The following is a 15,766-nucleotide window of genomic DNA, read 5'->3' as shown; positions in this document are numbered from 1 at the left end:
GCAATATAACAAAGAGTGAAAAATTGAAGGGGGTCTGAATACTTTCCGTACCCACTGTATTTTAAATTGTAATAATATGACACCATATTACTGTTTTCACTGTAATTTGGATCAAATATGGATTTTAGCGTAACTTACCAGATGCTATCCCTGCCGATGGGTAATTTTTCCCCCATCTCACTGTAATATTCCTCAATCACTATATTTCTGTTTGTGTCGTGAGCGGAGTTGAAGTTGGTGACGACTCGAGTCGGAATGCCAAGGGCTCTCATTACTATCACACAAACAAATGCATTTAATATTGAGCATCAAGAGCACCAATTAAATTACCACATAGTCATTGTGGTTTTTTAATTTCATTATTTGTGATTATTTTTGTCCAGTCCATGAAACGACTTTTTTGAGTGTGGTATTATAAATCACCATTCACTTTCACTGTATGAAAAAGAGCTCCTTTTGTGTTTCACAGCAAAGATGTGAGATTTTTAAGTAAATTAGCCCTTTAAAGCACACATACACACACACACACACACACACACACACACACACGACCATTTAAAAGATTGTGGTCAGTAAGATTTTTTTAAAGAAGTCTCTTACAGTATGCTCACCAATTATTTGATCAAAAACACAGTAAACAGCAATATTGTGAAATATTATTAATATTATTTAAATAACATTTTTCTATTTTAATATATTGTAAATTATAATTAATTGCTGTGATGCACAGCTGAATTTTCAGCATCATTACTCCAGTCTTCAGTGTCACACGATCCTTCAGAAATCCTTCTAATACACTGAACATTTCTGAAACATTTCACATGCTCGTGCTGCTGAATATTTTTGTAGAAACTGTGATACATTTTATTTTTCAGGATTCTTTGATGAACAGAAAGTTCAAAAGAACAGAATTTATTTGAAACACAAATCTTTTGTAACATTATAAATGGCTTTACTGTCACTTTTGATCAATTTAAAGCATTCTTTCAAACATAAAAAAAAATAAAAAATTGCTCTGACCCAAAACTTTTGAATGTAATGACTTCTATTTGTCCCACCTGTACACATGACAGCAGCAAACACCCAGCACTGTCCGTATTTCACAGGACTGAATTGTGTTTCTGCCCACTTCCTGAGAATATCTGCACTGCCGGACCACTGTGAAGGGCTGACACCACCGCTGTAGTCATTTGACCAGTTTCCCATTAACACTCCTTTATCATCATTAGAGTTCACCTGTTTAGAAAGACAGAGAGACTATATGAATACATGGAGAGAGAGAGAGAGAGCAGAGAGGAGAGAATGAGAGCAGATCCTCACCATCGCTGAGATCACGCGGCTGATGTAAACCGGATTGTTGCGGTTCTGCAGATCTTTACCTATATCTGCTTGATGTTGAGGACTCAGCTGCAGCAATTTCATACAAATGTCCAGTATGCCTTTTTCATACTGAAAACACATGTATGCATGACCGGAGTTAATGTGAAGCCATTTTTTCAGTGCTGAGCTGTCAGTCAATGGTCAAACATCTCACCTGATCAAACGACCAGGGTCTGAAGACGATGTTCCCGAGGCTGCCTTTAAACAGCAGGCCGAAATCACTCCTGACAAATTCATTCCTCAGATCCTCCGACTGCAGGAACACTGAATCAGCTGCAGAAAAACACCACAATTTGTTTGTTTTATTGGTGATCTTTGTGTAAAGACAAAAAATGGAAGCAGTAAGTGATAAGAGGCTATGCATTACCGTGATTTTAGCAGCGTATGAAATAGCAGCAAAAGCAATGTATAATTACACTACCATTCAAAACTTTTTTCTTTTCTTTTTATTTCTACTTTTATTCAGCAAGGATGTATTAAACTGTTCAAAAGTGACAGTATGGCATTACAAAAGATTTAGATTTCAAATAAATGCTGCTCTTTTGAACTTTCTATTCATCAAAGAATCCTGAAAAATAAGATGTGTCACAAAATGTTTCAACAAAAAAATGAAGCAAGCGGTACAGCAAATCAGCATATTAGAATGATAGCAGCAAAAACCACTCCGACCACTGCCAAGTAACAGCCTACACTCTTAAAAATAAAGGTGCTTCAAAAGGTTCTTCAAGCGATGCCATAGAAGAACCATTTTTGGTTCCACAAAGAAGCATTCAGTCAAAGGTTCTTTAAAGAACCATCTCTTTCTTACCTTTTTGTAATATGAAGAATACCTTCTTTCGCCACAAAGAACCTTTTGTCAAACAGAAAGGTTCTTCAGATGTTAAAGGTTCTTTGTGGAATCATTTAGACAAAAAGGTTCTTCTATGGCATCGTGAAGCACCTTAATTTTTAAGAGTGTACTATCAAGGCATTCGGTTTTGTATGGACACACAGACAGCACTCACCTGGGCACCAGGGGTTGCAGAGAAGCATGAACTGGCCGAGCAGATGTGTTCTCACAGTCAAATGGGTCTCGACTCTCATCTGAAGTGTGTAGACACCGACAGAAGCAGACGCAGGGCTGGACAGTGATACCCATAGAGCATGGGGTCCAGTCGGGTCCGGGATGCTCCTCTCCAGAACAGCGCTCCATTGAGTCAGAGAGGAATGTCCGAGCCTGGAGACCGGGACCTCCACAGACAGCGGACCTGCGGTGAGGAGAGAGGAGTGGGTACTTTTACATTTGCATGTATTGCTGTAAAATTAAACAATTTTTTTTTTAAAAGTCAGGTTTTACTCTCCTTGTGAGGACATTTGGTCACCATTAAATGTAGGCAAAACCTAACCCCCTCACACATAAATGCACAAACATACCTAAAACAATTCGGAAGATCAGTTTTTCCTTCAGTGGATCAAATGGTCGTCCATCATAGCTGATTGTCACTGTAAAGGCCTGTCCTCTCCGCAGAACCAGAGTGCTGGAACTCAGACCGTCGGTCTTGTGCCGGATCTGGTTTTGCACCTGTTGCAGGTCGATACTTCGAAGTTTGAACGCTGTGTCAAAAATGGTCAAATTATTTTTGAGGCAGCTGCAAATGTTTTTATGTAAAAATATAAGTCATTTAAAATTGCAAGAAAAAATATTTCTTGAAATACCTTTTAAATATAATTTAATTCATTTCCAATATTTTTCAAATAAACAGTGTTCTAAATTATCTTTAAAAAAAGCTGTTTTTAAGCAAACAAAAATAGAACTTAATTATGTTTAAGTGTTTAAAGTTAATAGCAATTAATTAATCATTTATTATAGCAGAGTAAATAGTAAAGTAAAATAATCTGATTATTTTAAGAAAAGATGAAATGCAATAGGCTAATAAATATAACTCAAGAACTTATTGTAAAAGGTTTAGCAAAACGTCTTGAAAGTAAAACAGTAAAAAATAAAAAAAATTATAAAAGCCAGAAATCATTTAAAATTCAGGAGCTCACCATCCATGATGCTATGTTGTGGTTTGCTGTTTGATTCAAATTCTTCATTTATTGTGCTTTTTATACGGAATCCTTCTGCCCCTCCCTATTCACCAACGTTGCCAGATGCAATAGGCTAATAAATATAACTCAAGAACTTATTGTAAAAGGTTTAGCAAAACGTCTTGAAAGTAAAACAGTAAAAAATAAAAAAAATTATAAAAGCCAGAAATCATTTAAAATTCAGGAGCTCACCATCCATGATGCTATGTTGTGGTTTGCTGTTTGATTCAAATTCTTCGTTTATTGTGCTTTTTATACGGAATCCTTCTGCCCCTCCCTATTCACCAACGTTGCCAGACCACATTCACGTAAAGACACGGAATGTTACAATCAAAAGAACCAACACCTCAAACAATTACGCAATCGTACATACGTGAGCACTGTGTTTCAGCAGGTGGATACAGAATGTGCAAGCTCAGACATCTGTGTCATTTATCACTAATGCCTTATACCTACAATGCAGGATATTTTTCATGTCCTCATCATACTAACATATGCTATTTATGCTATTTATTTATTTCTGTATGTATGTATGTATGCTCATTCATTCATTCATTCATTCATTCTGGTCCTCAAATCTGATTGGATGAGCCGTTTCACCATTTGTATCACGCTGTTTGCAGCATTTCTCACAGCGAGTGTCATGGCGGATGCCCAAACCCACAATAATTTAATAAATAATATAATAATAAAATAACATCTGATGTTATGCCACGGAATGTAGTTTTAACCGTTTTTTTAAGGTAAGAACGTGATTTAGACTTCAAAACAATGTTTTTGGCTGAGGGGAAAGTTTCATAACTTTATATTTTTTATAAAATTTTAATGCTTAACCAGAGCTCTGCCTTTGTACTCTTGACTGAATTGCTTAGCAACTAATGGCTATTGTGGTATATGAGAGTGCTCATATAAATAATGTATGTGTGTGTGTGTGTGTGTGTATAAAAAAGTAGCAATTAATTAATGCTAATTTAAATCTAAACACACAGGCAGAAAAAAAACAAATAATTTTATTTAAAGCAGAATAAATAAAGGCAGTATAACAGGTTATATTGATGTGTAATTACAAATTAAATAATATAATATTTATTTGTTTGTTTGTTTTTTGCATTACAGTGTGAGAATTGAATGTAAAAATGGAAAATACAATCTTAACAGTTTTTTTTTTTTTTAAGACTTTTGGAAAGATGTTTTCTTTAAGCAAAATTAATGCAATCAATGCAATGCAATCTTTTTTTTGGTTCTGGATTGAAACAGGTTTTGTGCAATTCAGCCCTTAGAGAATTTTGAGTGTTATTAGCTTGAGAGCTTTATGACTCTGCATCGTATAGACTGTGAATAGTCTGCATTTATAAAGCATGTCATTGTGTCTACAGTCATGGAAAGGGCCTGAGATCACTGAGATTACATGCCCTTACTCACACCAGTGAGACTGAATATATAACAACTCATGACAGATATATAACGGATAAGCGATGGAGGGGGTGTGGTGCTTGGTTTCACTCCCAGATCACTCATTCACTCTGCCCATTTTTCGAGGGACTCTGATTATGACACTCTCATTAAGTAGGAGGATTATGAAATACTGTATATGACATAAAACAACCTCTGTACGTATTAGGAAAAAACTGTGGTATTTACATTATCAGCACAGATATTATCAGATATTATTTACATTATCAGCACAGTCTTTGTAACTGGATTTCATGATCTACTGTGTCAAATGCTGCACTTACAACGAGCAGGATTAAAATACAGCAAGAACCAGAGTCAAGAGTGAGAAAAATGTCATTGGTAACCGTGAGTACTGTGTTGTTCCCTGAAACCAGACTGTTCAATTAAATCAGACATGTATTTCAACTGTGATTCCTTAACAGCTCCCTGATTCCGCTTGAAGGATTGCCTGAAGATTTCATATGATATCTGATGTCTGTCTTTCTTCCATCTGTGCTCAGCGCGCCCACACTCCTGTCTGAGAGAACAAGTGGGCCCATTTAACCAAGGCTGAACTGTTTCAATACCTGTAACCTCACAGGGGCAATTGAGTCAAATGAGGCAATTGCTGTTAAAAAGATTTTCAATTCATTAAAAAGATTTTCCCAATTCATTGGGATTGACACCAGAGAAAAGGCCTGTAAAAGCATTAAAGGTTTTAGAAGACCTGGCAGTAGACGAATTAAAATATCTAATAAAACATGGCAAATGATAGGATTTGGGCAGAGTACAAGCTAGCACAGAGTCAAAAAGCACTGGACAATGATCAGAGATAACAGTGTCACAGATTTCGAGATTAGTCACAGAAAAACCAAGTGAAAACACCAAATCCAAAGTGTGACCTTTCTGGTGTGTGGGTCCAGAAACACCTTGTTTCAACAAAGACAAATCAAATACAATACAATCTCAGAAAACAAAAGATACAAAAGCTGTCACTGGGGCAGTACTCTTTCAAATGGTACTATGCACACTGGAGGTATTAATAAATATATTTAAGGTTACAATATACAACTTTTAGAGATAAAGTACATAGGTGCACTTTTTGAAAAAGTGTAAAAAAAATGTGTGTATATATACATATATATATATATACACAGTATCTCACAGAAGTGAGTACACCCCTCACATTTTTGTAAATATTTTATTATATCTTTTCATGTGACAACACTGAAGACAAGGTCTCTAACATCCACCAGCTCCGTAATGTCGTCATGGAGGAATGGAAGAGGACTCCAGTGGCAACCTGTGAAGCTCTGGTGAACTCCATGCCCAAGAGGCTTAAGGCAGTGCTGGAAAATAATGGTGGCCACACAAAATATAGACACTTTGGGCCCAATTTGGACATTTTCACTTAGGGTTGTACTCACTTTTGTGGCCAGTGGTTTAGACATTAATGGCTGTGTGTTGAGTTATTTTGAGGGGACAGCAAATGTATTCATTTTTTTAAATGTTTTGTTATGTTGCTGCCTTATGTTAAATTGCTTTAAATTACTTTTTTCCCCACATTATTCTACACTCCATACACCATAATGGCAAAGCTGAAATTTAGCTCAGGAGCATTCATATTGCTTGTAGTCTGGTTTGATGAACCTCAATTCCAAGCATAATGTTTGAAGGAAACCAGGCACAGCTCATCACCTGCAGAGTACCATCCAAAGAGTAAAGTGTGCTGGAGCCTCATGCTGTGGGGCTGTTTTTCAGCGGCAGGGACTGAGGGACTAAAATATTGAGATAGCCTTAATGAAAACCTTGTCCAGAGCATTCAGAACCTCGAATTTCCTTGAGTGGCCCAGCCACAGCCTGGGATTGAACCCAATCAAATATTTCTGGAGAAACCTGAAAATGTGTGTCTGCCCAATTCCAACCTGACAGAGCTTGAGAGGTGAAGAGATGAGGAGAAGAATGACAGATAATTGCCAAATGCTGATGTGCAAAGCTTGTCGCATCATACTGTACCCAAAAAGACTTGAGGCTGTAAAGGTGCTCCAGCTAAGTAATGAGTTATGCAATGTACTTATTTCAGTTTTTTATTTTTCAGTGGTTCAACCTTAATTTTATGAAGCTACGAGAATACTTTTTGTGTACAAAGTAAACAAAAATAATGAATTTATTCAACAATTTCTTATCTTCTGTGCCAGCCTCTGCTGCATGTTGTCATGAGTAAAACGATGCATGTGTTTGCATTCCTCTGCTTGCAAACAAGGCACAGCAAATCCAGGTTCTACGTCAGAACGCCAGCTCCTGTGTTAGCAGCACCATGTGTTGTGATACTCTCCTGAACGCACGTTAATTGACAAGGATAAGAAGAAATTATTGAAAAAAAAGTCATTATCTTTGTGCGCAAAAAGTATTTTGTAGCTCGTAGTATTCTCGTAGCTTGGTAAATCATATTTATGAAATAAATGTCATATTTAAGTTTAAATTTTGACATAGAAAGTCATAATTAAGACAGAAAATCAAAATTATGAGATACTGTCATCATTTTGAGATAAGTCGAAATTAAAAACGTAAAAAATTAGAAACTGTCATATAAGTTGAAAGTTATTACAAAAGAGTTAAATTATGAGATAAACCTATTAATAAGCAGCAAATTAGGAGTTTATTGAAGCAAAAGTGAGCGAGAATTAGACCTTAAAATAAAAGTGTGACCAAATTTGACTACCCAGAAAGGTAGCAAGAACATCGTTAAAATAGTCCATGTGACATCAGTGGTTCAACCTTAATTTTATGAAGCTACGAGAATACTTTTTGTGTACAAAGTAAACAAAAATAATGAATTTATTCAACAATTTCTTATCTTCTGTGCCAGCCTCTGCTGCATGTTGTCATGAGTAAAACGATGCATGTGTTTGCATTCCTCTGCTTGCAAACAAGGCACAGCAAATCCAGGTTCTACGTCAGAACGCCAGCTCCTGTGTTAGCAGCACCATGTGTTGTGATACTCTCCTGAACGCACGTTAATTGACAAGGATAAGAAGAAATTATTGAAAAAAAAGTCATTATCTTTGTGCGCAAAAAGTATTTTGTAGCTCGTAGTATTCTCGTAGCTTGGTAAATCATATTTATGAAATAAATGTCATATTTAAGTTTAAATTTTGACATAGAAAGTCATAATTAAGAGTCGAAATTAAAAACTTAAAAAATTAGAAACTGTCATATAAGTTGAAAGTTATTACAAAAAAGTTAAATTATGAGATAAACGTCAAAATTGTACAAAAAAACCCCTGAAATTATGAGATACTAAGTCACAATTATGAGAAATTAAAAATTATTACAAGTTTAAATCATGACATAAAAGTCATAGTTATTAAAGATCATGAAGTTATGAAATAAAAATAATAATTGACAAAAGTCTAAATTATGTAAAAATTGTAATAATGAGATACTAAATTTGAACTGAGATAAAATGGAATTATGACAAAAAAACGGTTTAAACCGATTAAAATTAAAATTACCATGTCAAAATTATAAGATAAATTTAAATTATGACAAGTTTAAATTATGACATAAAAGTCAAAATTATGACAAAAAAAATCATCATGACAAAAAGTCAAAATTATGAGATGTTAAGAAATTCTGAGATAGAAAGTCAAAATTATGATACAAACATCTGAAAATATGAGTTCAAAATGTGTGACATACATCTGAAATGGTGAAAGACAGTATATGACTCTCTCTCCCAGTGTTGTGTTGAGAGCAGACAGTGTTGAGTAAAATAATAACTCAACTGAGGTATAGTTTTTTGACATATTGAACTTTTGTCAAGACTTTTCAGCACATTACACATTACACAACGATGACATATGCATTGTTTGTGCATGTTTGTGGGGCTTGTGCGCATATATTTGCATATAACTTTACATGGAGGATCTGTCATGAAGAAATCCTGCCAGCATTGGCAATGCATCACACACACACACAGCCGCAAGAGTCTGGAGCGTGTGAAGATGATGATGAAATTGTCAGTTTATAGCAAATGACCTGATGAAGGATTGGACTGAACAAACTGATGATTAATGCCACAGGAGTTCTACACAATGACCATACAACCTAAGAAAAAGATTGAATTCAAAGAGAAAATTAATTATTTATCTTGCCTCTTTGGTGGATATTCTTTTTTTGTTTTCTGCAAGACTCACTTAATTTTTATGTTTTTTCATAAAACAAGGCTTAGCATCTTATGTCATCTTGATTCTTAAGGAAGAACACTTGAACACTTACGAATGTTTAGATATTTGTTTAGCTATATCACTGTTACCGATTCTCATAATGGTGAGAGAATTTAAGATGAAAGCTTTTAGCTCAATTTTATGTTTTAACACTAAAGCAATGGGTGGGGGGAGGGTTTCCAGGACAGTTTTAATGTCACATGTCCTGTTCAGCATGTCAGTATTTGAAATATTTGCTCTCACTGAAGCTGACAGTCTTTGCTGTGAATGACTTAACTAGTCTGCCCTCTGCTGGAGAATGCATGTGAACAGATCGCAAACATGGATAATGCATGGAAATGCTTTGTTTTCAGGCTTGTGCCTAAATAATCTTGAAAACAAGTCAGTGAATCAAGTCAGATTTCACAGTGATATTAAAAAAAATGTTTAGAAAGCAATTATTTCTAAATGTGCTTCAAGCATTAGTGCAGCCCTTCATGAGGGTTCACTATCATTTCTAAAGGTGTGTGACTCTAAGATGCTTGAACATTGGTGGTCTTGAATCCGTGCAGGACGGTGGGAGGATTCTCTGACACTAAGCAAGCAGAAAGCATCTTGGCACCCGCCATCCTCTGAGTGAAATTGATGGGCTTTTTCATAGTTTCTCGAGGTTGAATCATAAGCCTGAAATATAAAACACAGAACGTTTAGAACAAAAACAGGCAAGCATCACTTTTACTGCTGCTCATGTTTAGGTTTAGTGATTTACACAAGAGTTTAAAGTGTATATCATGGTGTAAATCTGGAGGTTTAACACACAAAAGAACTCACATGTGTTTTTGTGATATGCATATGATTACAGAACTGCGTCAGAAATGCTGACTAACAAGTGTGTACTGACACTTCTAATAGACACTGTAGCAGTGAAACTGATGTCAAAGATAATCATGTCAAAAATCTCAGAAACAACCCCTCCCACTGATTGAAAACTGTATGAACTCCACTGTTTGACGCCCATCAGAATCACTCATCAGGCATGTGAACTAAATTTATTATGGGATCTATTTTAAACCGTGTAAGATTCTTCCCAGGTGAAAGAATTTCACTTCCATAATATACTTAAAGTGCTCTATTTTCGCACACTGATTAAAAATCACTTTTTAATGACAGTGATGTATAATGTGGCTTTATTGTAGTAAAAAACTGGATGCACTATAGTATGGATTAAATATCAGGGTGCTGTGTGTCATTTTTGGATGTTAAAATACTCTCTCTCATACTGTATAAGCTAATGATGCAGATTCAAAGATTGATTTTTTTATTGGAAATTATAACAGTGCACTCTAAAAAATGCTGGGTTAAATACAACCCAGTGCTGGGTAAAATAGGGACAAACCTAGCAATTGGACTGTTTTGACCCAGCGGTTGGGTTAAATGTTTAACCCAACCTTCTGGGTAGTAACCCAACCGCTGGGTCAAAACAACCCAATTGCTGGGTTTGTCCCTATTTTACCCAGCACTGGGTTGTATTTAACCCAGCATTTTTTAGAGTGTGTGACACTTTCTAAACATTATTCTGTTTATTTGAGCATTCCAACCAGCCTGAGACATTGTATCAACCAATGGTGTGTGTTTGGGGGCGGGGCTATATGTTTGCTGACCAATGGCAAACCAGTATTTGGGAAAATCTGTTTGAAAAAAAGTCATTTGTGTGATTCATTTGTTGATGCTCAGAAAAGAGCTTTAAAGACTAAAACGACACACTTTACGCACCTCATTTGAGCTTTCTCCTCCAAGAGTCCTGAACAAGATACGGTCAGTTCTCCGCTCACTGCAACACTGAACGGGTTCGTGAAGATCACCGTGGCCACTTGTGGCGTGTTAATGATGACCAAGAACTCATTTTGAATCTGGAAGAAAACACTATTTGCTTTAGTTCTTTTCTACTTGTGAATTTAGTTATGCAAAAACATAACCCTTTATATGTATAATGCATTATAAAATGTTGTAATGCATTATATGTTTTCTTAAATACTTATAACCACAATTAAAAAGCTTTATAGTTTCTCAAGGTGTAACAATGACTAGATAAGTATTATAATATTTTATATCTGTGGTTACAGTTATTCATGAGATCATGCGATGCATTATAAGGTGCACTGCAAAGCATAATTAATGCATTAAAATACTTTTATAATGCATTATAGATAAAGGCTTCAAGTTAATTCTCCAACATGATATCTATGATCTTGGAGTGATGCATGTATTTACTGTGTAGACAATAAAAAACATCTGAAAATGGTTTAAATTTGTCACAAAAAAAATCTTGTTTCTAATATAAAGGGGGTCAAGCGTAGAGGAGTTCATGTTTCTTTTAAAGCTAGTATATGTCCATGTTGGGCCAGCATATACCTGTATATTGCGCATTCTCAGTGCGATGGGAGTCCTGTGAGGATGGACACACGGCGAATCCTGCGACTCTTGACCGTTTTATCAGGACTGAACGGAGCGTGTGAAGGTGAGTATGAAGTGTTTGTTCATTCCAGCAGTGTTTTGTTGACATCCGTGGGCATAGTATTTTGAGCAGGGGGGGTCGATTTTTCCCAGGAGCGAAGTTATAAGTTTGCAATACACAGGCTTTGTCTTGTAGTCGGTGTTACAAGAAATAAAAAAATAAAATCAACTTTGTGAGCAACATTAGACGTTTAGTAAAAGATGTGATGGTCATTGGACCTGCTTCAAATTTTTCCACTCATTGTAGACTGTTATAAACAATTATGCATTTTGACATGTCCATGCTGCAATTTTGTGATGTTGTTATTCCCTGTAAAATTGCCAAGATTCTGAAGTATTATGCAATATTTAATCACACTAACGGGTGGTTTTTTTTGTGTGTGTGGTCCATTTGTGAATAGCAGTGATGGATGTTTACTGCACAATATACACTGTATACTGTCTACTGTTTTTATTAAATAATATGAGATGTGGTATATAAAACCTTTTAAATAGCAGTATGCTACATTGTTTTCACATGACTTCACTGCAGTGCATTTTTAATTCAGCAAGTGACGTCTAGTCTAGAAAATAAAAAGGTTAATTGTTAACCTAATTTTGGTTTAACATCTTGTCTAATCAAATAAGGTGTTTGGGACATTATTTTGGAAATTTATCAGCACTTTACCTGTGTACATGTGCACGTACAAACAAGTACATGTCAGTTTGAGGATGTGGTGTCGTGAAGCCAGTTTAGCAGTGATATCAAGCTTCTGTTTTGCGTAACAATACTGTTTACAATACAATACTATGCACTATCATTTACTATTACTGTTATTTGCTAAATGGTGTTTGGTATGTGTTTTGATGTTATTTTTTTTTTATTGGTTTAGACAGAATGGAAATTAAAAACATTTGGCATCAAATTGCAAACTAATGCAGTACTAAAATGTATTATTAAGCAAATGTCCGCAATTAAATTGCGTTCAATTTGCAGAGGCATATTTTGGCATTACGCAAAAAGATTAATTGCATATAAAAAATGGTAAAATACACAGTTTTGCCCCCAGCTCTGCACTAAACTCTTGCGCCAAAATACTGCAGAGTTTGATTGAACTTTGAATTTAACAGCAGAGGGATATGGGACATGTTTTCTCCTCCGTGTTGGTAAGTAGTGGTCAACCGATATATGTTTTCCTGTTTGTTACTTTTATTTTGACTGCGCTGACAGCGACATTAATTAAAATAAATAAAATGATATCGGCTTTATATCGGCCATCGGCCACTCTGCTTTCCAAGATATAGGCATCGGCTGTCAAAAAAACAATATCAGTCGACCACTATTGGTAAGCCTAATTATTTTGCGATCATTAATGCATGATTGTATGAGTAAGTAGAATTTTTTTATTGGCATTTAGAACTGAATGTTTGTTTTTTTTCCTTCTGTCACTATCAGAAAAGACTTATGAGTTAAATCTCTGCCATCAAATGTGACATCGACCACAATGGCAGCGTCATAACACCTGTCCTCGAGTAGTTTCACTCAGTTCGTAGCCCAAGGGGAAACTCCCATGATGATGATGGAGCATCTCTTTACGTCATATTGTGTGAATGGGTGTAAATAACAGGAAATCCTGTCTGTCAACTAATATGCCACTATACATGCAATAATGAAACAAGTTCAGTGGAAAACCAAGCTCACATGCTAAATTTATACATTCTGCTGTGACCTACATACATGCAAACACTTTGATTAATAAACAAGTCCTGTGCTTGTCTGTTGCTGAAAGCAGAAAATGTAGAAACAGCCTGGGCAATACTGCAAGAGTATACCATAAAACAAGATCCTCTTAATGTGAATTGATCACAGGCTTCATTTGTTTAATCGCTCCATGTTTTTGGCTTGGCATGTTGGCATGAGCTGGAACTGTGTTCAGTCACGCTACGAATGCAACACGCCGCATGCATTCAGCGCTGTGAAAACAGAGAACATTTTGGACACAATCACTGCAGTTTTTTTCAAATTTCAGTTCACATTTTCTAATTATCCATATGCCATGAAAAATATCTCAATGATGATATCATTGTGTAGGAGCTTCACCAGAGAATGAATCAAGCGCCAAATGAATGTTGCACTTCAGGGACTCGCAGCTGTTGCATAACTCTTTTACACAACTTGTTACATGACTTATAGGACTGCCAGTAGTTAGTGAAGACGTGCTTTACAGTTTAGTAGCATTTTATTTTTTTTCCTCTGAAATCTCTAGTCATGTTTGTTAGTCATGGTTTCCTGTACCAGAAACTTTATTCATATCCTCTGACCCTTGTAATAAAACAGGCTGTTGCTGAAGTACTTTTTAGATTTCTGTATGCAAATCTTTTATAGTTTTTATTAATGTAACATTTTATAATTGGCTTAGTGTACTGGCATAGTTCACGTTAATATTTATCAGGGCAGGCAGAGATGCTGAAAATAAATAGGTGTTATGTAAATGTTGGTGGCTGATTTAAAACTCCAGTGTTGGGTCAAGATGGTCAGTGAGGTCAGCAAGTGACTATTTTTATCTTTGGCTTTCATGATCATTAAAAGTGGATTTGGAGATGCAACAACTTGAAGAGGGTTTTTAGCCTGCAACAGTAGCTGTTTGATGCTTACTTTTTCCCACCATATGCATATTGTCAAAATACACCGGGTCTTTTATTTTGAAATGCTTTAGCGTTGCTGGCTGCTCATTCATGTCTAAAAAATATTACAATATAAAAACCAAGAATTAAACATTGTCATAATTTCATTGTAAGTAATTGCTTGGCATAAATGCATGTTTTTAATTGATTGCTCTGAAACCGCGATCCTGTTGAATGCGCAACAGTGCCACGTTTTGACTATGAAATGTGCAGCACTCATATATTCAATGAAATCATATATTTGATGATTAATAAAAGCATGTGTAAGCTGTTTAGCAATTCCTGTTTTTTTTCCATCACCAATTTTAAGATGTTTGTTATTTAATTTAAGATAGTTAAGGCGTTTTATGAGCTAAAATTTCATAAAACAGAGGGACTTTTTAATTCGCACACATGCTCCTAAATAAATTTTACAGCTTGCACATTTATTTTTAGTCGCAAATGTGAGTGAAATGCTTGCATGGCCGAGGCCAGTTGGGCTATCAACACTTTAAAACCATCTCTAAGAAGATGCTTATCATTTTAGGATGAAATGGTAAGTTAAAAAGTAGTTTATAAGCAGTTAAAAGTAGTTTTTAGAAAATATTAGAGATGCACCAATTGCAATTTTCTTGGCCGATTCCGATTTTTTGGAAGTGTGACCTGCCGATACCTATTTTTGCAGATTCTGATTTTCTTTCTAAGAACTATAATTGACAGCATATACAAACAAAAATCTATGCAAATTTCAATGCAAAAAGTATTTACATAATAGAAGAAATTATTAAGCATTACAATTCCCCCAATCTGGACTAAGTTACAGATTTTCTCTCACTTAAACAACTCTCAAAATAAAGTGCTCTGTGACTGGAAAGAGGAAGAAATAGTTAACTTAAAATGAGTTGCTGTATGTAGCAAAACAGATGTCATTTCCCACTATGTTTATAAATGGTCGTTTTTGTCCCCCTAACCTTATTAAATGTCATCTTTCACATCAAATTCTTACTTTGTTTCAATTAATTCAGTTAGAATAATAAGAAACTGTAGAGTTGTTACCAATCAAATGAAATTAGCAAACTCTTATCTTTCCACTGCTGAGGAAACAGAAGCTGCATCTGAAGTGGCATTAGATGCATTTACACAGACAGTTTGATGAAGCTGAGGAGCCATAAATGCATTTACACTGCAAAATTTCAAATGCATAAATAATTTTATAACACATTTTTTTTAAACATACAAATAAATATTGAAAAAAATGCAATGATACTTTGAAATATGACTAAACCACTAGTAGGTGGCGGCAAATGTCTGTTTTAATGAGTGAGTCATTCATTCAACCAATTCATACAAATGGCTGATTTATTCAGAAAAGAGGCAAGTGACTGTACTTATGAAAGGCCACTGAATCATTGACTCACTCGATTCATTCAAAAACGTGGATTCATTCAGTAACGAAACACCGCTGTGTTGCTCGGAGACACACAACAGTTCTGCTGTGGCTTTGATCGGAACTATTT

General features: G+C 35.4%; 2 protein-coding genes and 1 long non-coding RNA gene across 3 annotated transcripts in view; 1 reads left to right on the top strand and 2 right to left on the bottom strand.

The window, feature by feature from the left end:
• LOC107686787 (protein-glutamine gamma-glutamyltransferase 2-like) overlaps positions 1–3,663 on the bottom strand; it is a 9,175-nt gene extending 5,512 nt beyond the window's left edge. The window contains exons 1-7 of the mRNA XM_016483902.1: positions 3,643–3,663; positions 2,794–2,973; positions 2,385–2,627; positions 1,535–1,653; positions 1,321–1,449; positions 1,059–1,236; positions 139–274 (exon numbers count right to left, since the gene is read on the bottom strand). Coding sequence (XP_016339388.1) covers positions 139–274; positions 1,059–1,236; positions 1,321–1,449; positions 1,535–1,653; positions 2,385–2,627; positions 2,794–2,973; positions 3,643–3,649 — 992 coding nt within the window. The 5' untranslated portion in view covers positions 3,650–3,663. The remainder of the gene's footprint in view (positions 1–138; positions 275–1,058; positions 1,237–1,320; positions 1,450–1,534; positions 1,654–2,384; positions 2,628–2,793; positions 2,974–3,642) is intronic.
• Positions 3,664–10,360: 6,697 nt separating this feature from the next.
• Positions 10,361–15,766, bottom strand: part of LOC107686800 (uncharacterized) — a 16,939-nt gene continuing 11,533 nt past the window's right edge. The window contains exon 3 of the long non-coding RNA XR_001634071.1: positions 10,361–10,371. This is a non-coding gene — a long non-coding RNA (uncharacterized LOC107686800). The remainder of the gene's footprint in view (positions 10,372–15,766) is intronic.
• The window catches only part of LOC107686799 (activin receptor type-1B-like), an 8,020-nt gene continuing 3,773 nt past the window's right edge, over positions 11,520–15,766 (top strand). Inside the window, exon 1 of the mRNA XM_016483915.1 lies at positions 11,520–11,610. Coding sequence (XP_016339401.1) covers positions 11,547–11,610 — 64 coding nt within the window. The 5' untranslated portion in view covers positions 11,520–11,546. The remainder of the gene's footprint in view (positions 11,611–15,766) is intronic.

Source organism: Sinocyclocheilus anshuiensis, unplaced genomic scaffold (genome assembly GCF_001515605.1).
Source record: "Sinocyclocheilus anshuiensis isolate Anshui unplaced genomic scaffold, SAMN03320099.WGS_v1.1 scaffold958, whole genome shotgun sequence".
Taxonomy (NCBI): domain Eukaryota; kingdom Metazoa; phylum Chordata; class Actinopteri; order Cypriniformes; family Cyprinidae; genus Sinocyclocheilus; species Sinocyclocheilus anshuiensis.
This window is presented reverse-complemented; position numbering and strand designations above follow the sequence as displayed.